Source organism: Oncorhynchus clarkii, chromosome 16, assembly GCF_045791955.1.
Source record: "Oncorhynchus clarkii lewisi isolate Uvic-CL-2024 chromosome 16, UVic_Ocla_1.0, whole genome shotgun sequence".
Classification (NCBI taxonomy): domain Eukaryota; kingdom Metazoa; phylum Chordata; class Actinopteri; order Salmoniformes; family Salmonidae; genus Oncorhynchus; species Oncorhynchus clarkii.
In genome coordinates, this window is record NC_092162.1 from 4721237 (window position 1) to 4747038 (window position 25802).

Genomic DNA, 25802 nt, shown 5'->3' on the forward strand with positions numbered 1-25802 from the left:
CTATTGCTACTATAGCATACCCTGTGACTTATCCTATTACTACTGTAGCCTGTGACTTATCTTATCACTACTATAGCCTGTGACTTATCCTATTACTACTATAGCATACCCTGTGACTTATCCTACCACTACTATACCCTGTCACTTATCAATGTGCTAAATGTGTTTTTCACTCCTATTTTCCCAGGACACTGTGTCTGAAGCGGAGGTTGATGCTGGGTTCAGAGGTCTGTTCGCAAAGCTAGCTGGAAAAGTGAGTTTTACTGACCGTTATCACTGAGGGGGAAAAAGGCTTCAGTAGTGAGAGTCTGTCACGTGGGGTGTTTACACACACACCTCATTTCTGTCGCCGTGACAATTGCCACCTTTTTGTTCTGAAAGGGGCGGAGCATGGAAATAAAATACACACACATGTCATCAACAGTTTATTTTCCCGGCTGAGTTACATAATTCACAACAACAACACATAATTCACAACAACAATACATAATTCACAACAACAATACATAATTCACAACAACAACACATAATTCACAACAACAATACATAATTCACAACAACAATACATAATTCACAACAACAATACATAATTCACAACAACAATACATAATTCACAACAACAATACATAATTCACAACAACAATACATAATTCACAACAACAATACATAATTCACAACAACAATACATAATTCACAACAACAACACATAATTCACAACAACAACACATAATTCACAACAACAATACATAATTCACAACAACACAACAACAACAATACATAATTCACAACAACAACACATAATTCACAACAACAATACATAATTCACAACAACAATACATAATTCACAACAACAATACATAATTCACAACAACAACAATATTTAGTCTTCGGTGCTCCTGTTACTTAAATCCCCAGCAGCTCTCGTACATATCTTTATCACAGGACCGATTTCAAAACATCGGAAACAGATCAACAATTCAATACGTCTAACAAATGTAACTCATTTATAGAGGTATTGCGCAACACTCGTTTTTAAAATGTTTTTTTTATATAGAAGGGCGTGACCAGGGGAGAAGTGGAGCGGGTCAATGACACTCACACCACAGAAACAACACACTGTACTTTACAATCACACAGCTGCTTCTCTCACCGTTCTTGTTCTCCCTGTGCACGCCAACCTACACGCAGTAATGGGAATCTGCTGAAGAGTAGCAAACAGACAGATTTAAATACAGAAAGCCACACCCTGAATTACAATCAACTACACCTGGCAACGAGAAAGAAGCTCTGTGTTCACAACTCAACAGTTCCACCCTGTGACATAAACCTCGTCACTGCAGCCATGTGGGTCTTACTGGGGTACGGATGCAAAAATCCCCCCCCAAAAAAATCTATCGTTGTCGGCCATTTCAAATTAGCCCCAAGGTTACCTTGTTAAATCTGGTTTATTTTCATAAACTAAATACCATGACTGTTTTCACATTAGCTTGCTTTTTGAAATGTCCAATACAACATACTTTGGTGATATCGTTATCAACTTACTGCCTACCTCTTAATAAAAATATAAAAGTTTAGCTAAAAGTTTAGCTATTAGCATGCTAACGCTCATTAATTAAGACAGGCTGAATAGCTAGCATAGCTAGCCATCGCTAGCATTCACTGGTTGAAGTTGAAGTAACTTTTGAGGGTAATGCAGTTGACTCGTGACTATGACATGAATATCTATCATTCACGACATTTTGATCAGGAGCGATAATCCATCTTTAATTAAAAAATATATATTTTGTTGTTGTTCGTTTTGAATTCAAGCTTGGCTGAAATGCTTTCAATGGGGAAAGATTAGCTTCCGTTATTTTGTTGAAAACGTCTCTTTTCCCGTGTGGGGGGAACCTACATAAGAGTTGTAATTTTTGTGACTGTCACTTGTTTCTAGGACATGGAGATTTCAGCAGCTGAGCTCCAGTCGATTCTCAACAAAATCATAGCTAAACGTGAGTGAAGTGCTATATATGCTCTCTTTCCCGTCATGATTCGTATTTCTCCTGTACATACTGCATACTGTTTTATGTAGAGTGGAAGTCTGCAGTAGTCTTAACTCTTTGTGATGTCTCCTCTACAGGAACGGACATAAAGACGGACGGCTTCAGCCTGGAAACAGCCAGAGTCATGGTCAATCTCATGGACGTATCCTTAACGGCAGGGTAGCCTAGTGGTTAGAGCGTTGGACTAGTAACCGGAAGGTTGCAAGTTCAAACCCCCGAGCTGACAAGGTACAAATCTGTCGTTCTGCCCCTGTTCCTAGGCCGTCATTGAAAATAAGAATTTGTTCTTAACTGACTTGCCTAATTAAATAAAGGTAAAATAAATAACATGCCTTCACAGCGCCGCTAGATTCAGACCTGGGTTTAAATACTATTTACAATGTCTCAGGTACTTTCACAAAGTTAGTATTCAGATGTATTTTATTTGCAAAGACAAGTAGTTTAATATTTGAAATTGTATTTGGAAAATACATCGACTCAAACACACTCCTGTGTGGTATTTCAAAATGGTATGTGAAAAGAGTTTGAGAAAATAATTGTAAATACAATTTGGTCGACTATTTGTTTTTTTTTAGAAAAAAACGTTAAAATACTCAAATAAAATGACTTGTTTTGGGCTGTTTTCTGAAAATACACAAATACACAAAAAAAATTGTATTTTAAGTACCAGATTCTCAAATACACATGTATTTGAACCTAGGTATGGCTACATCACAATGATTATATACTGTGTCTGTGTCTATACAAAGAATGGTATTCTAGATCTAGAATGGTATTCTAGAATGGTATTCTAGATCTAGAATGGTATTCTAGAATGGTATTCTAGCTTGAGATCTACACACTGTGCATAACTTGACACAAGTCTCCCATTGACCTCAATGAGTGACTTGGGCACACTCATCTCAACCTTAAATCAGGCCCAACGTGACTAATGAAAGTTTTTAGTTTGGAATGTTCTGGTTTCTAAGGGCTTGCTGACGTGCAGATACTTGTTGAGCCTTAACCGTCCTACAGGACAACGGTAACGGACAACTGGGGCTGGGAGAATTTGCGACACTGTGGAAGAAGATCCAGAAATACTTGGTGAGGTTCTAGTGTGCATGTTACTGCTGTGGTAGCTCTGGTCCATGGCTTTACGTACAACTTTCAGCGTCCGCAAGCTGCACGTAACCCCTTGGACCAGAGCTAATGCAGCATTATTTATGTTGTGTAAGAATGGACAGCCTATATACGAGTGTTTACTTTACAGAGTGTTCACAGTGTAGTGTGTGTGTGTTACAGTGTTCACAGTGTAGTGTGTGTATTAGTGTTCACAGTGTAGTGTGTGTGTTAGTCTTCACAGTGTAGTGTGTGTGTTACAGTGTTCACAGTGTAGTGTGTGTGTTAGTGTTCACAGTGTAGTGTGTGTGTGTTACAGTGTTCACAGTGTAGTGTGTGTGTTAGTGTTCGCAGTGTAGTGTGTGTGTTAGTGTTCACAGTGTAGTGTGTGTTTTACGGTGTTCAGTGTAGTGTGTGTTTTACAATGTAATGTGTGTTTTACAATGTAATGTGTGTTTTACAGAGTTCAGTGTAGTGTGTGTTTTACAGTGCAGTGTGTGTTTTACTGTGTTTACGTTGTAGTGTGTGTTTTACAGTGTAGTGTGTGTTTTACAGTGTAGTGTGTGTTTTATAGTGTACTGTGTGTGTGTGTAGTGTGTGTTTTACAGTGTTTACGTTGTAGTGTGTGTTTTACAGTGTAGTGTGTGTTTTACAGTGTTCAGTGTAGTGTGTGTTTTACAATGTAGTGTGTGTTTTACAGTGTTCAGTGTAGTGTGTGTTTTACAGTGTAGTGTGTGTGTTAGTGTTCACAGTGTAGTGTGTGTGTTAGTGTTCACAGTGTAGTGTGTGTGTTAGTGTTCACAGTGTAGTGTGTGTGTTACAGTGTTCACAGTGTAGTGTGTGTGTTAGTGTTCACAGTGTAGTGTGTGTGTTAGTGTTCACAGTGTAGTGTGTGTGTGTGTGTTACAGTGTTCACAGTGTAGTGTGTGTGTTAGTGTTCACAGTGTAGTGTATGTGTGTTACAGTGTTCACAGTGTAGTGTATGTGTGTTACAGTGTTCACAGTGTAGTGTGTGTGTTAGTGTTCACAGTGTAGTGTGTGTGTTAGTGTTCACAGTGTAGTGTGTGTTTTACGGTGTTCAGTGTAGTGTGTGTTTTACAATGTAATGTGTGTTTTACAGAGTTCAGTGTATTGTGTGTTTTACAGTGCAGTGTGTGTTTTACAGTGTAGTGTGTGTTTTACTGTGTTTACGTTGTAGTGTGTGTTTTACAGTGTAGTGTGTGTTTTACAGTGTAGTGTGTGTTTTATAGTGTAGTGTGTGTGTGTGTGTAGTGTGTGTTTTACAGTGTTTACGTTGTAGTGTGTGTTTTACAGTGTAGTGTGTGTTTTACAGTGTTCAGTGTAGTGTGTGTTTTACAATGTAGTGTGTGTTTTACAGTGTTCAGTGTAGTGTGTGTTTTACAGTGTAGTGTGTGTTTTACAGTGTTCAGTGTAGTGTGTGTTTTACAGTGTTCAGTATAGTGTGTGTTTTACAGTGTTCACGTTGTAGTGTGTGTTTTTTAGTGTAGTGTATGTGTTTCAGTGTAGTGTGTGTTTTACAGTGTTCACAGTGTAGTGTGTGTTTTATAGTGTAGTGTGTGTGTGTGTAGTGTGTGTTTTACAGTGTTCACAGTGTAGTGTGTGTTTTATAGTGTAGTGTGTGTTTTATAGTGTAGTGTGTGTTTTATAGTGTAGTGTGTGTTTTACAGTGTAGTGTGTTTTACAGTGTTCAGTGTAGTGTGTTTTATAGTGTAGTGCGTTTTGTGTGTGTTTTACTGTGTTTACGTTGTAGTGTGTGTTTTACAGTGTAGTGTGTGTTTTACAGTGTAGTGTGTGTTTTATAGTGTACTGTGTGTGTGTGTAGTGTGTGTTTTACAGTGTTTACGTTGTAGTGTGTGTTTTACAGTGTAGTGTGTGTTTTACAGTGTTCAGTGTAGTGTGTGTTTTACAATGTAGTGTGTGTTTTACAGTGTTCAGTGTAGTGTGTGTTTTACAGTGTAGTGTGTGTGTTAGTGTTCACAGTGTAGTGTGTGTGTTAGTGTTCACAGTGTAGTGTGTGTGTTAGTGTTCACAGTGTAGTGTGTGTGTTACAGTGTTCACAGTGTAGTGTGTGTGTTAGTGTTCACAGTGTAGTGTGTGTGTTAGTGTTCACAGTGTAGTGTGTGTGTGTGTGTTACAGTGTTCACAGTGTAGTGTGTGTGTTAGTGTTCACAGTGTAGTGTATGTGTGTTACAGTGTTCACAGTGTAGTGTATGTGTGTTACAGTGTTCACAGTGTAGTGTGTGTGTTAGTGTTCACAGTGTAGTGTGTGTGTTAGTGTTCACAGTGTAGTGTGTGTTTTACGGTGTTCAGTGTAGTGTGTGTTTTACAATGTAATGTGTGTTTTACAGAGTTCAGTGTATTGTGTGTTTTACAGTGCAGTGTGTGTTTTACAGTGTAGTGTGTGTTTTACTGTGTTTACGTTGTAGTGTGTGTTTTACAGTGTAGTGTGTGTTTTACAGTGTAGTGTGTGTTTTATAGTGTAGTGTGTGTGTGTGTGTAGTGTGTGTTTTACAGTGTTTACGTTGTAGTGTGTGTTTTACAGTGTAGTGTGTGTTTTACAGTGTTCAGTGTAGTGTGTGTTTTACAATGTAGTGTGTGTTTTACAGTGTTCAGTGTAGTGTGTGTTTTACAGTGTAGTGTGTGTTTTACAGTGTTCAGTGTAGTGTGTGTTTTACAGTGTTCAGTATAGTGTGTGTTTTACAGTGTTCACGTTGTAGTGTGTGTTTTTTAGTGTAGTGTATGTGTTTCAGTGTAGTGTGTGTTTTACAGTGTTCACAGTGTAGTGTGTGTTTTATAGTGTAGTGTGTGTGTGTGTAGTGTGTGTTTTACAGTGTTCACAGTGTAGTGTGTGTTTTATAGTGTAGTGTGTGTTTTATAGTGTAGTGTGTGTTTTATAGTGTAGTGTGTGTTTTACAGTGTAGTGTGTTTTACAGTGTTCAGTGTAGTGTGTTTTATAGTGTAGTGTGTGTGTGTGTGTGTATGTGTGTGTGTGTGTGTGTGTGTGTGTGTGTGTGTGTGTGTGTGTGTGTGTGTGTGTGTGTGTGTGTGTGTGTGTGTGTGTGTGTGTGTTTTTTACAGTGTTCAGTGTAGTGTATTTTACAGTGTAGTGTGTGTTTTACCCAGTGCAATCTGATTATAACCCTTCCTTATTCCCCCTCCATCCCATCATTCATACCGTCATCCATCCCTCTCTCCATCCCTTCCTTCCTCTAGTCCATTTATAAGAAGAATGACATGGATAACTCTGGCACCATGAGTACCCCAGAAATGAGGATGGCCTTGAAAGATGCAGGTTTGTGGACATAAAATAAACAGAATTTTGTGCCAGCAGAGACTCTGGGTTCGCGCCCAGGCTCTGTCGTAACCGGCCGCAACCGGGAGGTCCGTGGGGCGACGCACAATTGGCCTGGCGTCGTCCGGGTTAGGGAGGGGTTGGCCGGTAGGGATGTCCTTGTCTCATCGCGCACCAGCGACTCCTGTGGCGGGCCGGGCACAGTGCGCTCTAACCAAGGTTGCCAGGTGCACAGTGTTTCCTCCGACACATTGGTGCGGCTGGCTTCCGGGTTGGATGGTGAAGCAGTGCGGCTTGGTTGGGTTGTGTATCACAATCCCCTGAACAAGGCTTGTTCAACTGCCTTGTTCAGGGGAACAGTGGGTTAACTGCCTTGTTCAGGGGAACAGTGGGTTAACTGCCTTGTTCAGGGGAACAGTGGGTTAACTGCCTTGTTCAGGGGAACAGTGGATTAACTGCGTTGTTCACGGGAACAGTGGGTTAACTGCCTTGTTTAGGGGAACAGTGGGTTAACTGCCTTGTTCAGGGGAACAGTGGGTTAACTGCCTTGTTCAGGGGAACAGTGGGTTAACTGCCTTGTTCAGGGGAACAGTGGGTTAACTGCCTTGTTCAGGGGAACAGTGGGTTAACTGCCTTGTTCAGGGGAACAGTGGGTTAACTGCCTTGTTCAGGGGAACAGTGGGTTAACTGCCTTGTTCAGGGGAACAGTGGGTTAGCTGCCTTGCTCAGGGGAACAGTGGGTTAACTGCCTTGCTCAGGGGAACAGTGGGTTAACTGCCTTGCTCAGGGGAACAGTGGGTTAACTGCCTTGTTCAGGGGCAGAACGACACATTTTAGTTGAATGCATTCAGTTGTACAACTGACTAGGTATCCCCCTTTCCCTTTCCCTAAGTTTACTGTGAGTTGCTCTGGATAAGAGCATCTGCTAAATGACTCAAATGTACAGTATATACAGTACGGTATTAAATTATTTACCATTCATTTATATTGAGCACAAAATAATCTGAAACACAACCTAAACAACCTGCAAATGAAAAAAATACAATGGTTTATTGAGTCACACGCTTGATGTAGTCATTGCGTGCTACAATATGAATATTGGACCAAATATTAAACTTTTCACTATTGTATTTATAAGAATCTTCAAGGGTGTCAATCTTTACTTGTTAAACAAAATTTATTTCTCTGAGCAATTGTATTGGTATAAAATAACAACCCCCCCCCCCCCCCAAATTGAAGCATAATATATAGCTTAGTATTTGAATAGTTTATTTAATTCAGTTATTATTACTCATCTTTATCAAGGCTGTCAATCATTTGGGACCCCACAGTAATATTCTGTCTCCCACCAGGTTTCAGTCTGAACAACGCCATCCACCAGATTCTGGTTGTTCGGTATGGAGAGGCTGACATGACCATCGACTTTGATAACTTTGTCGCCTGCATCATGCGGCTGGAGATGATGTTCAGTAAGTACAACGGCGACCTGTTTTAAAGCCACAATCCTGAATTTATGTTTTTCAGCCAAACAGGCAGCACTTTGTTTTCCAATAAAGCTGAGAGATGGCCATGGAGTGTAACATCAGTAAATATTGCAGATTGTACCTTTTTTTAATGGGTCGGTTACTTTTTTTGGGGGGGGGGTATGCTTTTCTTCTCTTTTATCTATTTCGTTTCAGCTCAGGATTACAAGCAGACAGTTTGACTCTCCAAAGATAGGATTTATAGGGTATAAATATGTCATAATGTATATTTTAATTCATAGCCGTATCCAGGCAACTGAAAGTCGTCAGCGTTCTCTTCCTGTCTTACCGTGTCGGGTTCATGTGGAGACTTCTCTCTTCTGAGAGGGTAGAGTGTGTGTTTATAGACTCTCTTATGCCTGTATCTCTCTCTCTCTCTCTCTCTCAACCCTGCAGAAGTTTTCATGAAGATTGACACGGCTAATACTGGCTCTATTGAATTGGATATCCATCAGGTGAGAACCTTCAGCTTACTCTCATAATCAACTCATAAAGACAGCTTTTATGTTGTTGTTGTTGTTGTTTTTCCAGTTCTAATGTATCGTTGTTATTCTGTTTTTCTATTTTCAGTGGTTGTCATTTACCATGATCTAGAACACTGCAGACATAAAAAGACGTCTGTAAAATCTGTCAACTTTAGGTGCCACAATTTTTTTTTTTTTTTTACAAAACTTGAAGCCAGGAGCGCAAGAGAGCACTTTGCAAATCATTAAACCAAAGTGCCTTTTTTATAGACGTTTATTTTGAAAACACGGTATTACATCACATCCTGTTTTAAATCTTTATTTGTTTTATTAGATGTAGCCTAGCTGTCTAGGCCTATTGAAAGTTGCTTACAGATTATACTTGTGTGATAAATGTATCACGTAGTTCCGATCCTTTTATGCAGATTTGTGTCGCTCATTTGGTCATGTTTTGAAAAGAAAAGCCTTTCTATATGTCTCAAAGCTAATAAACACCATTATTATTATAGTGTCTGTTTTATTTCGAACATGTATCTATAGTTTTTAGTCCTATAAGCGCACCATGCATGTGGCCAGCTTTGAGACGGTCCATGCGCCCCTCCCCCGAAGGACGGGGTTGGGTTTTCCGGGCGCAGTAGTATTGACCGAACGTACGGAACTTGCGCTCCTGTCGCCGCACCACAACCGCCTTGCAACGTTCTACGTTAAACACCCAGTACTGAGATTTATGCGATTGTTTATCGAACTGGCAGTCTGTCACCTAACTACAAAACACATCGAAGGTGTCTTCAAAGTGGTGAGTGCTCAATGTTGTTGTGGTTTCTAAGTGACATTCTATTCAGAGAGAGTGCGTGTTATTTTCGGTTTTCCTCTTTCCAGAAGGCCACCGTACTCTAGGTTTGCTACATTTCTAAGAATGGTTCTGTAATTTGTTATAATTTTAACATATTCATATTTTCAGTAGGTTACATCATGAATGTATTAAATAACCAGCCATGTCAACTAGGTTATACCTCTGCAATAACCCAGGAGTGAACCATTTGCGCGACAAAATAATGCCTCAAAGTAACTTATTGTCATTGACCAATGCATCTTCAACCCTCCTGCTGTGTTCCGGTGGAATTGGACCGATTTACAAGTATTCTCTCTGAAAAATGTAGTTCCTTTAATCTGATTGTCATAAGGTTCCATGACTTTGTCCACACAGGGCATCTGAACACACAAAATACATTTAGATGATTTTAATGACATTTTGGGTGTTTTATTTAACTTTTGTACACCTGTGGTGTGGTGTTCCCGACCGGTCATTAGAAATTAATGGGTGAGACTACAATTAGTGTATAAAATTGAGTTCAGGCACATGCCCATTCATCAGATGGACACACTTCCTCTCCCAGACCCCCACATGCATGTGTGTTTGAGCACACACACACCTCACTCCCCTTCTTGGCTTCCATGGCAACCCCCACGGGAACCTTAACCCAATAGAATCTTTCCCCCCACGGGAACCACACCTGTTGGCATTCTCGTAAACAATCGCAACATTGTTACAATAATATATAGAACTTCTCTCACAGCTCTGGTATATAAAGCTTTTTTTGAGGCCTTTGCTCACAATGCATTCTGTGGCAGCACAATGACCAAACGATATACTGTATGTGAGGCTCTTGATCATATCTTTGATCATGACACTGGTGAGGAGGAGAGAGTCCCTGTTAAACTTTGACACAACGTAGTCTGTGATAAATAACACAATATGTTTCATCTGGGTATTTGTTATAGTCAAAATAATACATACATTATTTATTTTTTACTCAAAAACTAGTTGTATGAGCTCAGGTCAATGAGGCCTACAGGCCATAAATAGCAAATAGCAGTTTCAAACTTGTAATGTTCACAAGAACTTAAGTTGATAAAAAAAGACCTAACACAACATTAGGTGATAATATATGTATTATTATGGACTTATAATCCGCTATAATGGGGCGGTCATTTTGAACAGGGAACACAGAATTAATTAACATGAAAAGAACACAACAGGAGGGTTAATCAGGTCAAATTTGAAGGAGCATGATTTAAATTGAAATTTAAATAAAATAAAATAGTTCCGAACTCTCAGAGATAATATTTTGCTAATCTGAAACAAAACCACACTGAGGAATTTATAAAAAGTTATAAATATATCATTGTGTATTTTGCAGTAATATTAGACACTTTTGCACATAAATCAGCCGGTGTAATGTTTCTCTGAACCTCCACAGTAGTTTGTTATGAGTGAGGAGTCCTGTTACAGCCACAGTACTGAGTCCTGTTACACCCACAGTACTGAGGAGCCATGTTACACCCACATTACTGAGTCCTGTTACACCCACAGTACTGAGGAGCCATGTTACACCCACATTACTGAGTCCTGTTACACCCACAGTACTGAGGAGCCATGTTACACCCACAGAACTGAGGAGTCCTGTTACACCCACAGAACTGAGGAGTCCTGTTACACCCACAGTACTGAGTCCTGTTACACCCACAGTACTGAGTCCTGTTACACCCACAGAACTGAGGAGTCCCCTGTTACACCCACAATACGGAGGAGTCCTGTTACACCCACAGCACTGAGTCCTGTTACACCCACAGTACTGAGTCATGTTACACCCACAGTACTGAGTCCTGTTACACCCACAGTACTGAGACCGGTACACCCACAGTACCGAGGAGTTCCCAGTTACACCCACAGTACTGAGGAGTCCTGTTACACCCACAGTACTGCGTCCTGTTACACCCACAGTACTGAGGAGTCCTGTTAAACCCACAGTACTGAGGAGTCCTGTTACACCCACAGTACTGAGGAGTCCTGTTACACCCACAGTACTGAGGAGTCCCCTGTTACACCCACAGTACTGAGGAGTCCTGTTACACCCACAGTACTGAGGAGTCCCCTGTTACACCCATAGCACTGAGTCCTGTTACACCCACAGCACTGAGGAGTCCTGTTACACCCACAGCACTGAGTCATGTTACACCCACAGTACTGAGGAGCCCCCTGTTACACCCACAGCACTGAGGAGTCCTGTTACACCCACAGTACTGAGGAGTCCTGTTACACCCACAGTGTACTGAGGAGTCCCCTGTTACACCCACAGCACTGAGTCCTGTTACACCCACAGTACTGAGTCCTGTTACCCACAGTAATGAGTCCTGTTACACCCACAGTACTGAGTCCTGTTACACCCACAGCACTGAGGAGTCCTGTTACACCCACAGCACTGAGTCCTGTTACACCCACAGTACTGAGTCCTGTTACCCACAGTAATGAGTCCTGTTACACCCACAGTACTGAGTCCTGTTACACCCACAGCACTGAGGAGTCCTGTTACACCCACAGAACCGAGGAGCCCACTGGTTGGATTACAGGCTCATCTCTAGTTGTTTTTGAGCGTTTGTTGAAGTTGAGTCCGGGAACAGGACGAAGGTCCTATGCATGACTTGACTCCAGGACTGCATGAATCAGCTGCTCTCTGAGAATGGAGAGACTTTGGCTCATAGTGAGTGAAACTAGCCTGAGTCGCACTCTCACAGTCTGACCTTATGTCCCTGAGGAGAAGGATATGTGGTTGGTTTCTTTCAGACACAAACAGAAGGCAGTTTTTGCCTTTGACTGAAATAGGTGCCGGTACACATTTTGTTTGCCGTAACTGTTTCTATTTGCAGGAACTCTAGAACACTTTTAAGCTAATATTCTATAAGAGGTGCAGGAACTCTAGAACACTTTTAAGCTAATATTCTATAAGAGGTGCAGGAACTCTAGAACACTTTTAAGCTAATATTCTAGAAGAGGTGCAGGAACTCTAGAACACTTTTAAGCTAATATTCTAGAAGAGGTGCAGGAACTCTAGAACACTTTTAAGCTAATATCTAGAAGAGGGGCATGAACTCCAGAACACTTTTAAGCTAATATTCTAGAAGAGGTGCAGGAACTCTAGAACACTTTTAAGCTAATATTATATAAGAGGTGCAGGAACTCTAGAACACTTTTAAGCTAATATCTAGAAGAGGGGCATGAACTCCAGAACACTTTTAAGCTAATATTCTATAAGAGGTGCAGGAACTCTAGAACACTTTTAAGCTAATATTCTATAAGAGGTGCAGGAACTCTAGAACACTTTTAAGCTAATATTCTAGAAGAGGTGCAGGAACTCTAGAACACTTTTAAGCTTATATTCTAGAAGAGGTGCAGGAACTCCAGAACACTTTTAAGCTAATATTCTAGAAGAGGTGCAGGAACTCTAGAACACTTTTAAGCTAATATTCTATAAGAGGTGCAGGAACTCTAGAACACTTTTAAGCTAATATTCTAGAAGAGGTGCAGGAACTCTAGAACACTTTTAAGCTAATATTCTATAAGAGGTGCAGGAACTCAAGCGGTAGAACATTTGAGGGGGCAGTACTCAGTTCTAGTGAGCTACAGCCCAAGTTGACCACTAACACAACATTGATTCCGCTTGTAACTGTGTATAACAAGTGATTTTATGATGCTGTCGTGTAGATAAGTTGGATTCCTCCCTGCAGAACTGAACAGAGTACTCTCTATGTGACTCAGCTGCCTCCCAAATGCCACCCCATTCACTTTACAGTGCACTACTTTAGACCAGGGCCCATAGGGAATAGGGTGCCATTTCCGAGGCACACTTTCAGATTCCCTCCCCACCTTCATGGATTTATGGCATTCAGTCTATTCACTCCGATGACCTGCTGCTTCCCAGGCGAGCCTCTCTCTCTCTCTCTCACACTCTCTCTTTGTCTGTCTCTCTCTCTCTGTGTGTCTCTCTCTGTGTGTGTCTCTTTGTGTCTCTCTCGCTCTCTGTTTCTCTCTCTGTGTGTGTCTCTCTCTCTAGGTCTGTCTGTCTGTCTGGTCTGTCTGGTCTGTCTGTCTGTCTGTCTGTCTGTCTGTCTGTCTGTCTGTGTGTGTGTCTCTCTCTCTCTCTCTCTCTCTCTGTGTCTCTCTCACTCTCTGTGTCCCCTCTCTCTCTCTCTCTGTGTGTCTCTCTCACTCTCTGTGTCCCCCTCTCTCTCTCTCTCTCTCTCTCTCTCTCTCTCTCTCTGTCATTAGAATGCTAGTCAAGTGTTTGAGAACTGTTTTGGCATACCAAACACTACTGGGTTGTCCATGTTGGTTAATGTTTATATTAGATTTTCCATTAAGGGGAATGAGAGAGAGAGAGTTCAGAAAGTATTCAGACCCCTTCACTTTTTCCACATGTTGTTACATTACAGCCTTATTCTAAAATTGAGTTAATTCCTATTTTTACCTCATTAATCTACACACGCTACCCTATAATAACAAAATGAAAACAGGTTTTTAGAAATAATTAAATAAAAACAGAAATACCTTATTTACATACATTTTCAGACCCTTTACTATGAGACTCCAAATTGAGTTCAGGTGCATCCTGTTTCCCATCAATCATCCTTGAGATGTTTCTACAACTTGATTGGAGTCCAACCTGTGGTACATTCAATTGATTGGACATGATTTGGAAAGGCACACAGCTGTCTATATAAGGTCCCACAGTCAGAGCAAAAACCAAGCCATGAGGTCGAAGAGATTGTCTGTAGAGCTCTGAGACAGAATTGTGTCGAGGGACAGATCTGGGGAAGGGTACCAAAACATTCTGCAGTATTGAAGGTCCCCAAGAACACAGTGGCCTCCATTATTATTAAATGGAAGAAGTTTGGAACCACCAAGACTCTTCCTAGAGCTGGTCGCCTGGCCAAACTGAGAAATCGGGGGAGAAGGGCTTTGGTCAGGGAGGTGACCAAGAACCTGATGATCACTCTGACAGAGCTCCAGAGTTCCTCTGTGGAGATGGAAGAACCTTCCAGAAGGACAACCATCTCTGCAGCGCTCCACCAATCAGACCTTTTATGGTAGAGTGGCCAGATGAAACCACTCCTCAGTAAAAGGCACATGACAGCTCTCTTGGAGTTTGCCAAAAGGCACCTAAAGACTCTCAGATCATGAAAACAAGATTCTCTGGTCTGATGAAACCAAGAATGAACTTTTTGGCCTGAATGCCAAGCGTCACGTCTGGAAGAAACCTGGTTCCATCCCTACGGTGAAGCATGGTGGTGGCATCATGCTGTGAGGATGTTTTTCAGCGACAGGGACTGGGAGACTAGTCAGGATCGAGGAAAAGATGAACGGAGCAAAGTACAGAGAGATCCTTGATGAAAACCTGCTCCAGAGTGCTCAGAACCTCAGACTGGGACAAAGGTTCACCTTCCAACAGGACAACGACCTTAAGTACACAGCCAAGACAGCGCAGGAGTGGCTTCCTGAGAAGTCTCTGAATGTCCTTGAGTGGCCCAGCCAGAGCCCGGACTTGAAACCTATCTAACATTTCTGGAGAGACCTGAAAATAGCTGTGCAGCGACACTCCCCAACCAACCTGACAGAGCTTGAGAGGATCTGCATAGAATGGGAGAAACTCCCCAAATACAGGTGTGCCAAGATAATAGCGTCATACCCAAGAAGACTTGAGGCTGGGTGAAATTCCACAGTGTGCCATCACAGCAGCAATATTTGTGACCTGTTGCCACAAGAAAAGGGCAACCAGTGAAGAACAAACACCATTGTAAATACAACCCATATTTATGTTTATTTATTTTCCCTTTTGTACTTTAACTATTTGCACAACGTTACAACACGTGCCATTTGAAATGTCTTTATTATTTTGGAACGTTTGTGAGTGTAGTGTTTACCGTTAATGTTTTGTTTATTATCTATTACATGTAAACATATGTTTCCCAATAAAGCCGTTGGGGAGAAAGAATCTTCATTGTTTTTCTCCCATACAGAATGAGGACTTCACATTGCCTAACACAGTACAGTAATGTTTTGATATCAAATGAACCTGTCTAACACAGGACAAATGTCACTACTAAACTCAGCAAAAAAAGAAACGTCCTCTCACTGTCAACTGCGTTTATTTTCAACAAACTTAACATGTGTAAATATTTGTATGAACATAAGATTCAGCAACTGAAACAAACTCAACAAGTTCCACAGACATGTGACTAACAGAAATGGAATAATGTGTCCCTGAACAAAGGGGGGGTCAAAATCAAAAGTAACAGTCAGTATCTGGTGTGGCCACCAGCTGCATTAAGTACTGCAGTGCATCTCCTCCTCATGGACTGCACCAGATTTGCCAGTTCTTGCTGTGAGATGTTACACCACTCTTCCACCAAGGCACCTGCAAGTTCCAGGCATTTCTGGGGGGAATGGCCCTAGCCCTCACCCTCAGATCCAACAGGTCCCAGATATGCTCAATGGGATTGAGATCCGGGCTCCTCGCTGGCCATGGCAGAACACTGACATTCCTGTCTTGCAGGAAGTCCCGTACAGAACGAGCAGCATGGCTGGTGGCATTGTCATGCTGGAGGGTCATGTCAGGATGAGCCTGCAGGAAGGATACCACATGAGAGAGGAGGATGTCTTCCCTGTAATGCACAGCGTTGAGATTGCCTGCAATGACAACAAGCTCAGTCCGATGGTGCTGTGACACACCGCCCCAGACCATGACGGACGCTCCACCTCCAAATCGATCTCGCTCCAGAGTACAGGCCTCAGTGTAGCGCTCATTCCTTCGACGATAAACGCGAATCCGACCATCACCCCTGGTGAGACAAAACCGTGACTCGTCAGTGAAGAGCACTTTTTGCCAGTCCTGTCTGGTCCAGCGATGGTGGGTTTGTGCCCATATGCGACGTTGTTGCCGGTGATGTCTGGTGAGGACCTGCCTGGTGTTGTTACACGTGGTGTCTCACAGTACGGACATTGCGATTTATTGCCCTGGCCACAACTGCAGTCTTCATGCCTCCTTGCAGCATGCCTAAGGCACGTTTACGCAGATGAGCAGGGACCCTGGGCATCTTTCTTTTGGTGTTTTTCAGAGTCAGTAGAAAGGCCTCTTTAGTGTCCTAAGTTTTCATAACTGTGACCTTAATTGCCTACCTTCTGAAAGCTGTTAGTGTCTTAACGACCGTTCCACAGGTGCATGTTCATTAATTGTTTATGGTTCATTGAATAAGCATGGGTGTAACGGATCTCGTCCTCCTCTTCTGAGGAGGAGTAGCGAGAAGGATCGGAGGACCAAAACGCAGCTTGGTAAGTGTTCATGATGAAATATTTAATAAATCACACTGAACACTGAACACTGAACACTGAAAATACAAAAAACAATAAAGTGAACGAACGAAAACCGAAACAGTCCTGTCTGGAGACATACACAAAGACAGAAAATAAACACCCACGAAACCGAACCCAGGTGGAAAAAGGCTACCTAAGTATGATTCTCAATCAGAGACAACTAACGACACCTGCCTCTGATTGAGAACCATACTAGGCCGAACACAAAAACCAACATAGAAAAACAAACATAGACTGCCCACCCCAACTCACGCCCTGACCATACTAAAACAAAGACAAAAACAAAGGAACTAAGGTCAGAATGTGACAATGGGAAACAGTGTTTAAACCCTTTACAATGAAGATCTGTGAAGTTATTTGGATTTTTACTAATTATCTTTAAAAGACAGGGTACTGAAAAAGGGACGTTTCTTTTTTTTGCTGAGTTTACAAATGTAGTTCTCTAGGACAACCCTTGGCTAGGGTTCCAGGCCTTGTTCAGTTAGAGAGGGAAAGAAGAGTGAGGGGGCGAGAGAGGGGAGATGGGGGGGGGGGGACAATACTGAAGTGCCTCAGGGCCAGACCCAGGTTTTCTACATACAGTGGGGCAAAAAAGCATTTAGTCAGCCACCAGTTGTGCAAGTTCTCCCACTTAAAAAGATGAGAGAGGCCTGTAATTTTCATCATAGGTACACTTCAACTATGACAGACAAAATGAGAAAAAAAAAAATCTAGAAAATAACATTGTAGGATCTTTAATGAATTTATTTGCAAATTATGGTGGAAAATAAGTATTTGGTCAATAACAAAAGTTTATCTCAGTACTTTGTTATATACCCTTTGTTGGCAATGACAGAGGTCAAACGTTTTCTGCAAGTCTTCACAAGGTTTTCACACACTGTTGCTGGTATTTTGGCCCATTCCTCCATGCAGATCTCCTCTAGAGCAGTGATGTTTTGACCTTCTGATCAATGTGATTTTCTGGATTTTTTTTCTCATTTTGTCTGTCACAGTTGAAGTGTACTACCTATGATTACAGGCCTCTCTCATCTTTTTAAGTGGGAGAACTTGCACAATTGGTGGCTGACTAAATACTTTTTTGCCCCACTGTTTCTCTTATTTTTCAAGGTGGTGCCCTAAAGGTTCTGAATGCAACAGACTAAACCCTGTTTTTAAAGTCATATTGGTTACAGACATGAATCCTTTCTCTCATTTTTCCACAGCCTGCTCACAGACTCAAGGTATTCATCTCTTATTTTGTGTGTGTGGGGGGGGGGGGGTCTGGTTTGTTAAGATAGATGTTGCTGTCTCTGTCTCCCATTTCAACCTAACCGTAACCTCGTCCCCAGGCTATTGCACACAGTAGGATATCAACCATTCACGCATGGGATATCACCCATTCACGCATGGGATATCACCCATTCACGCATGGGATATCACCCATTCACGCATGGGATATCACCCATTCACGCATGGGATATCACCCATTCACGCATGGGATATCAACCATTCACGCATGGGATATCACCCATTCACGCATGGGATATCACCCATTCACGCATGGGATATCACCCATTCACGCATGGGATATCACCCATTCACGCATGGGATATCAACCATTCACGCATGGGATATCAACCATTCACGCATGGGATATCAACCATTCACGCATGGGATATCAACCATTCACGCATGGGATATCACCCATTCACGCATGGGATATCAACCATTCACGCATGGGATATCAACCATTCACGCATGGGATATCACCCATTCACGCATGGGATATCACCCATTCACGCATGGGATATCAACCATTCACGCATGGGATATCAACCATTCACGCATGGGATATCACCCATTCACGCATGGGATATCACCCATTCACGCATGGGATATCAACCATTCACGCATGGGATATCAACCATTCACGCATGGGATATCACCCATTCACGCATGGGATTTCATCCATTCAAAGTTGGCCTTTAGTGTGAGTGACCATAGAATTCTATGTGAATTCTGATCAAAGTATTTGTCATTAGTTAATTTTAGCAAATCACACGACCATGAGGCGTGGGGAGGGTTAGGGGGAAGGTGTTATGGGAGATGATTGGTTGGTAGATTAAGCCAATTACTGCCTATCCACTGGGAGCGTCTCCCGGCTTTCTGTATTGGCTAATGGTCTACCAGACTCATCGCGCATTTAGGCAGGAAGTGTCTGGGAATGAGATTATCCTAACACCTAGCACGCTATCTCTAACACCTAGTACCCTATCCCTAACACCTAGCACCCTATCTCTAACACCTAGTACCCTACCCCTAACACCTAGCACCCTGTCTCTAACACCTAGCACCCTATCTCTAACACCTAGCACCCTACCCCTAACACCCTATCCCTAACACCTAGAACCCTATCTCTAACACCTAGCACCCTATCCCTAACACCTAGCACCCTATCTCTAACACCTAGCACCCTACCCCTAACACCTAGCACCCTACCCCTAACACCTAGTACCCTACCCCTAACACCTCGCACCCTGTCTCTAACACCTAGCACCCTATCTTTAACACCTAGCACCCTACCCCTAACACCTAGCACCCTACCCCTAACACCTAGTACCCTACCCCTAACACCTAGCACCCTGTCTCTAACACCTAGCACCTTATCTTTAACTCCTAGCACCCTACCCCTAACACCTAGCACCCTACCCCTAACACCTAGTACCCTACCCCTAACACCTAGCACCCTGTCTCTAACACCTAGCACCCTATCTTTAACACCTAGCACCCTATCCCTAACACCTAGAACCCTATCTCTAACACCTAGCACCCTACCCCTAACACCCTATCCCTAACACCTAGAACCCTATCTCTAACACCTAGCACCCTATCCCTAACACCTAGCACCCTATCTCTAACACCTAGTACCCTACCCCTAACACCTAGCACCCTGTCTCTAACACCTAGCACCCTATCTTTAACACCTAGCACCCTACCCCTAACACCTAGCACCCTACCCCTAACACCTAGTACCCTGTCTCTAACACCTAGAACCCTGTCTCTAACACCTAGCACCCTATCTTTAACACCTAGCACCCTATCCCTAACACCTAGAACCCTATCTCTAACACCTAGCACCCTATCCCTAACACCCTATCCCTAACACCTAGCACCCTACACCTAGCACCCTAACACCTAGCACCCTAGCTCTAACACCTAGCACCCTTCCCCTAACACCTAGCACCCTACCCCTAACACCTAGCACCCTACCCCTAACACCTAGTACCCTATCGCTAACACCAGTACCCTAACCCTAACACCTAGCACCCTACCCCTAACACCTAGTACCCTATCGCTAACACCTACTACCCTACCCCTAACACCTAGCACCCTATCCCTAACACCTAGCACCCTATCCCTAACACCTAGCACCCTATCCCTAACACCTAGCACCCTAACACCTAGCACCCTATCCCTAACACCCTATCCCTAACACCCTATCCCTAACACCTAGCATCCTACCCCTAACACCTAGCACCCTAGCTCTAACACCTAGCACCCTACCCCTAACACCTAGTACCCTACCCCTAACACCTAGCACCCTGTCTCTAACACCTAGCACCCTATCTCTAACACCTAGCACCCTATCTCTAACACCTAGCACCCTATCTCTAACACCTAGCACCCTACCCCTAACACCCTATCCCTAACACCTAGCACCCTATCTCTAACACCTAGCACCCTATCCCTAACACCCTATCCCTAACACCTAGCACCCTTCCCCTAACACCTAGCACCCAAACACCTAGAACCCTAGCTCTAACACCTAGCACCCTTCCCCTAACACCTAGCACTCTACCCCTAACACCTAGTACCCTATATCTAACACCTAGCACCCTACCCCTAACACCTAGCACCCTACCCCTAACACCTAGTACCCTATCTCTAACACCTAGTACCCTACCCCTAACACCTAGCACCCTACCCCTAACACCTATTACCCTACCCCTAACACCTAGCACCCTATCTCTAACACCTAGCACCCTATCCCTAACACCTAGCACCCTATCCCTAACACCTAGCACCCTATCTCTAACACCTAGCACCCTATCCCTAACACCCTATCCCTAACACCTAGCACCCTACCCCTAACACCTAGCACCCTAACACCTAGCACCCTAGCTCTAACACCTAGCACCCTTCCCCTAACATCTAGCACCCTACCCCTAACACCTAGTACCCTACCCCTAACACCTAGCACCCTACCCCTAACACCTAGTACCCTATCTCTAACACCTAGTACCCTACCCCTAACACCTAGCACCCTACCCCTAACACCTACTACCCTACCCCTAACACCTAGCACCTAGCACCCTATCCCTAACACCTAGCACCCTATCCCTAACACCTAGCACCCTATCCCTAACACCTAGCACCCTATCTCTAACACCTAGCACCCTATCCGTAACACCTAGCACCCTACCCCTAACACCTAGCACCCTAACACCTAGCACCCTTCCCCTAACACCTAGCACCCTTCCCCTAACACCTAGCACCCTACCCCTAACACCTAGTACCCTATATCTAACACCTAGCACCCTACGCCTAACACCTAGCACCCTACCCCTAACACCTAGCACCCCACCCCTAACACCTAGCACCCTATCCCTAACACCTAGCACCCTATCTCTAACACCTAGCACCCTATCTCTAACACCTAGCACCCTGTCTCTAGCACCTTAACACCTAGCACCCTATATCCAACACCTAGCACCTTTCTCTAACACCTAGCACCCTATCTCTAACACCTAGTACCCTATCTCTAACACCTACTACCCTATCTCTAACACCTAGCACCCTACCCCTAACACCTAGCACCCTACCCCTAACACCTAGCACCCTATCCCTAACACCTAGTACCGCTAACACCTAGCACCCTATTTCTAACACCTAGCACCCTATCTCTAACACCTAGCACCCTATATCCAACACCTAGCACCCTTCTCTAACACCTAGCACCCTATATCCAACACCTAGTACCCTATCTCTAACACCTACTACCCTATCTCTAACACCTAGTACCCTACCCCTAACACCTAGCACCCTGTCTCTAACGCCTAGTACCCTATCTCTAACACCTAGTACCCTAACCCTAACACCTAGCACCCTACCCCTAACGCCTAGTACCCTATCCCTAACACCTAGCACCCTATCTCTAACACCTAGCACCCTATCCCTAACAGGTATTTACATAACTCTACCATAATCAGTGAATTTACATAACTACCATAATCAGGGTATTTACATAACTCTACCATAATTATTTTTATCACCGTTAAATCTATTTCCGCATAAAACCAATTACCAGAAACTCAATGAACTAAATTACACTAATTGATAATACTATAACATTGAAAAATACACTCTTAACAACTAGAGTGAGAATAAAAGGCCCCGGAGGTTCCTATGAAGTCTTCCAGTATGGACTACTAGCTAATAGATAGATTACTCAGTTTAATAGTTGAGTTATTACACACCAATGAAGGAACAGTCAGTGTTTAGGCATGTGTTCAGGAGGAACTGTTATCAGTGAGCAGTGAGGAAATATTTCTGAAACCTCTCTGACTCACTGCAGGTGGGAAGGCCAGAGGAAATAAACCTCTCGGACTCACTGCAGGTGGGAAGGCCAGAGGAAATAAACCTCTCGGACTCACTGCAGGTGGGAAGACCAGAGGAAATCTTTCTGAAACCTCTCTGACTCACTGCTGGTGGGAAGACCAGAGGAAATCTTTCTGAAACCTCTCTGACTCACTGCAGGTGGGAAGGCCAGAGGAAATAAACCTCTCGGACTCACTGCAGGTGGGAAGACCAGAGGAAATCTTTCTGAAACATCTCTGACTCACTGCAGGTGGGAAGACCAGAGGAAATCTTTCTGAAACCTCTCTGACTCTCTGCTGGTGGGAAGACCAGAGGAAATCTTTCTGAAACCTCTCGGACTCACTGCAGGTGGGAAGGCCAGAGGAAATCTTTCTGAAACCTCTCGGACTCACTTCTGGTGGGAAGACCAGAGGAAATCTTTCTGAAACCTCTCGGACTCACTTCTGGTGGGAAGACCAGAGGAAATCTTTCTGAAACCTCTCGGACTCACTGCAGGTGGGAAGGCCAGAGGAAATCTTTCTGAAACCTCTCGGACTCATTTCTGGTGGGAAGACCAGAGGAAATCTTTCTGAAACCTCTCTGACTCACTTCTGGTGGGAAGAGCAGAGGAAATAAACCTCTCTGACTCACTGCAGGTGGGAAAGATCAGTTGAAGAATCTATAACACGTTTACAGACAGATCACAAGATCAGAGGTTCATTGGTAGAAAAACAGAACAGAATAGACAGACACAGATCACTAGTAAAACAGCGAACATACAAACACAGGCAGGCTGGAATAGATGGTTGCTGTGCTGCAGTCTTTGTGTCAGTGTGCCACTCTGCTGTTAGCTTAGCTTGCTGCTATTAATACCTTCCGCCCTGTGCCTGTCCCAGACTTGGGTTCAAACACTATTTCAAAATATTTGAAATACTTTGAGCGTCAGCTTTAGGCCGCCTGGAGGGCCAGGTGGGAGGGGATTCAGTCGTACGACGATTCGATTGGTTCCCTTGCAGACAGACAAGCTTAATCAAGCCCAGCTAATGTATTTAAAATTATATTGAATATAATTTGAACCCAGGTGTGGCCTGTGCATTGCAGCACCCACCTAGCCTCTTGTTTATATCCTGTATCTGATCCAGCATGTCAGGAGAGATCTCCGCTACAGCGGCAGAATATTGGTTGTCTTGTAAATGATTTGCCTATGCTGCTCTCACCTAGCCTCTTATTTATACCCTGTATCTGATCCAGCATGTCAGGAGAGATCTCCGCTACAGCAGCAGAATATTGGTTGTCTTGTAAATGATTTGCCTATGCTGCTCCCACCTAGGCCTCTGACTGTATTTACACTGAGCTCCAAAAGTATAGGGACAGTGACACATTTTTAAAATACTTTGGCTCTGCTCATCCAGCACTTTGGATTGGAAATCATACAACGACTCGGTGGTTAAAGTACCAGTGTCGCTGGTGATTAAAGTCAGGCGCAGGAGAGCAGAGATGAGTGAAACAACGCACTTTACTCGACAGCACTAAGTAAAACAATTTACAAAGTGCAAAAACAACGGTTGCCACAAAGCATGGATGATAAACAGCATCCGGTACAAACCAGCCGGAACATTCCGACCTGAACCAATAACAATCACACACAAAGGCATGGGGGAAACAGAGGGTTAGATGCAGTATTTGTTACACTGCCGATTTTGCAGGTTTTACCTATGTTATACTTATGTCATGCAATAAAATGCAAATTAATTACTTATAAATCATACAATGTGATTTTTTGGATTTTTGTTTTAGATTCAGTCTCTCACAGTAGAAGTGTACCTATGATAAAAATTACAGACCTCTACATGCTTTGTAAGTAGGAAGACCTGCAAAATCGGCAGTGTATCAAATACTTGTTCTCCCCACTGTACATGACCAGTAATTGGGAAATAAAAACCAGGTGTGTGGGAAAACGAGACAAAACAAATGGAAAATGACAAATGGATCGGCGATGGCTAGAAGACTGGTGACGTCGACCGCAGAACACCACTCGAACAAGGAGAGGCATCGACTTCGGCCGAAGTCGTGACAGACAGCTTTAATTTGAGGGTATTTTCACTCATATCTCGTGAACCGTTTAGAAATTACAGCACTTTTTGTACATCGTCCCTTCCATTTAGAGGACCAAAAGTATTGGGACAAATGTACTTAAACTGTGTGTGTATTCAAGTAGTCAAAGGTTTAGTATCTGGTCCCATATTTCTAGCACCCAATCACTACATCAAACTTGTGACTCTACAAAGTTGTTGGATGTTTCAGATCGTTTTGTGACCAATAGAAATGAATGGTAAATAATGTACTGTGTCATTTTGGAGTCACTTTTATTAAAAAATAAGAATAGACTATATGATTCTAAACACTTCTACATTAATGTTGATTCTACCATGATTACGGATAATCCTGAATGAATCAAGAATAATGATGAGTGAGAAAGTTATAGACGCACAAATATCATACCCCAAAATGCTAACCTCTCACCATTACAATAACAGGGGAGGTTAGCATTTTATATCATACCCCCAAGACATGCTAACCTCTCACCATTACAATAACAGGGGAGGTTAGCATTTTATATCATACCCCCAAGACATGCAAATCTCTCACCATTACAATAACAGGGGAGGTTAGCATTTTATATCATACCCCCAAGACATGCAAACCTCTCACCATTACATTAACTGGGAAGGTTAGCATTTTATATCATACCCCCAAGACATGCTAACCTCCCACCATTACAATAACAGGGGTTGTTAGCATTTTATATCATACCCCCAAGACATGCTAACCCCTCACCATTACAATAAAAGGGGATGTTAGCATTTTGGGGGGGTATGATATTTGTGCGTCTGTAACTTTCTGACTCATCATTATTCACGATTCATTCAGAATTATCTGTAATAATGGTAGCTTCAACATTAATATAATCATTGTGTGCTAGGAAAATGGGACCAAATACTAAACTTCTGTATACTTTAATACAAATATAAGTGAACTTTTGTTCCCCTAAAATGGGAGGGGGGACTATGTACAAAGAGTGCTGTAATTTCTAAACGGTTCACCTGATATGGATGAAAATACCCTCAAATTAAAGCTGACAGTCCTGCACTTTTGTCATTGTATCATTTCCAATCCAAAGTGATAGAGAACAGAGCCAAACCCCCCCCCAAAAAATGGGTCACAGTCCCAATACTTTTGGAACTCACTGTATGTCCTGTCCCGTGTCAGAATGTCAGGGGGAATCTCTGCTAGCATAGCCACCAGCAGACTGCGAGCTGAGGGAATGGGCTCCAACGACCACGCCGTACCCTTCCTTGAGCAGGTCAGTTTGTTTGTTTAATTGTTTTATTTTGTAACCTTGTGCCCCAAATGGAGCCCTATTCCCTATTTAGTGCACTACATTTGTCCAGGGCCCATAGGGATTAGGGTGTCATTTGGGACAGATTATTTTATGTTATTTATTTACCATCGAGGACCACTTTGGAAATACCTGTT

The 25802-nt window shown here is 43.0% G+C and overlaps 2 protein-coding genes across 2 annotated transcripts in view; both read left to right on the top strand.

Moving 5' to 3' along the window:
* LOC139367881 (calpain-2 catalytic subunit-like) overlaps positions 1 to 8946 on the top strand; it is a 43645-nt gene extending 34699 nt beyond the window's left edge. The window contains exons 13-20 of the mRNA XM_071106233.1: positions 188 to 253; positions 1934 to 1991; positions 2120 to 2184; positions 3057 to 3125; positions 6375 to 6453; positions 7806 to 7922; positions 8373 to 8431; positions 8547 to 8946. Of these exons, the coding sequence (XP_070962334.1) occupies positions 188 to 253; positions 1934 to 1991; positions 2120 to 2184; positions 3057 to 3125; positions 6375 to 6453; positions 7806 to 7922; positions 8373 to 8431; positions 8547 to 8570 (537 nt within the window). The 3' untranslated portion in view covers positions 8571 to 8946. The remainder of the gene's footprint in view (positions 1 to 187; positions 254 to 1933; positions 1992 to 2119; positions 2185 to 3056; positions 3126 to 6374; positions 6454 to 7805; positions 7923 to 8372; positions 8432 to 8546) is intronic.
* A 267-nt stretch (positions 8947 to 9213) lies between these two features.
* LOC139367826 (calpain-1 catalytic subunit-like) overlaps positions 9214 to 25802 on the top strand; it is a gene marked incomplete at its 5' end in the record, with an annotated part of 46769 nt that continues 30180 nt past the window's right edge. The window contains 3 exons of the mRNA XM_071106165.1: positions 9214 to 9236; positions 17852 to 17869; positions 25536 to 25629. Of these exons, the coding sequence (XP_070962266.1) occupies positions 9214 to 9236; positions 17852 to 17869; positions 25536 to 25629 (135 nt within the window). The remainder of the gene's footprint in view (positions 9237 to 17851; positions 17870 to 25535; positions 25630 to 25802) is intronic.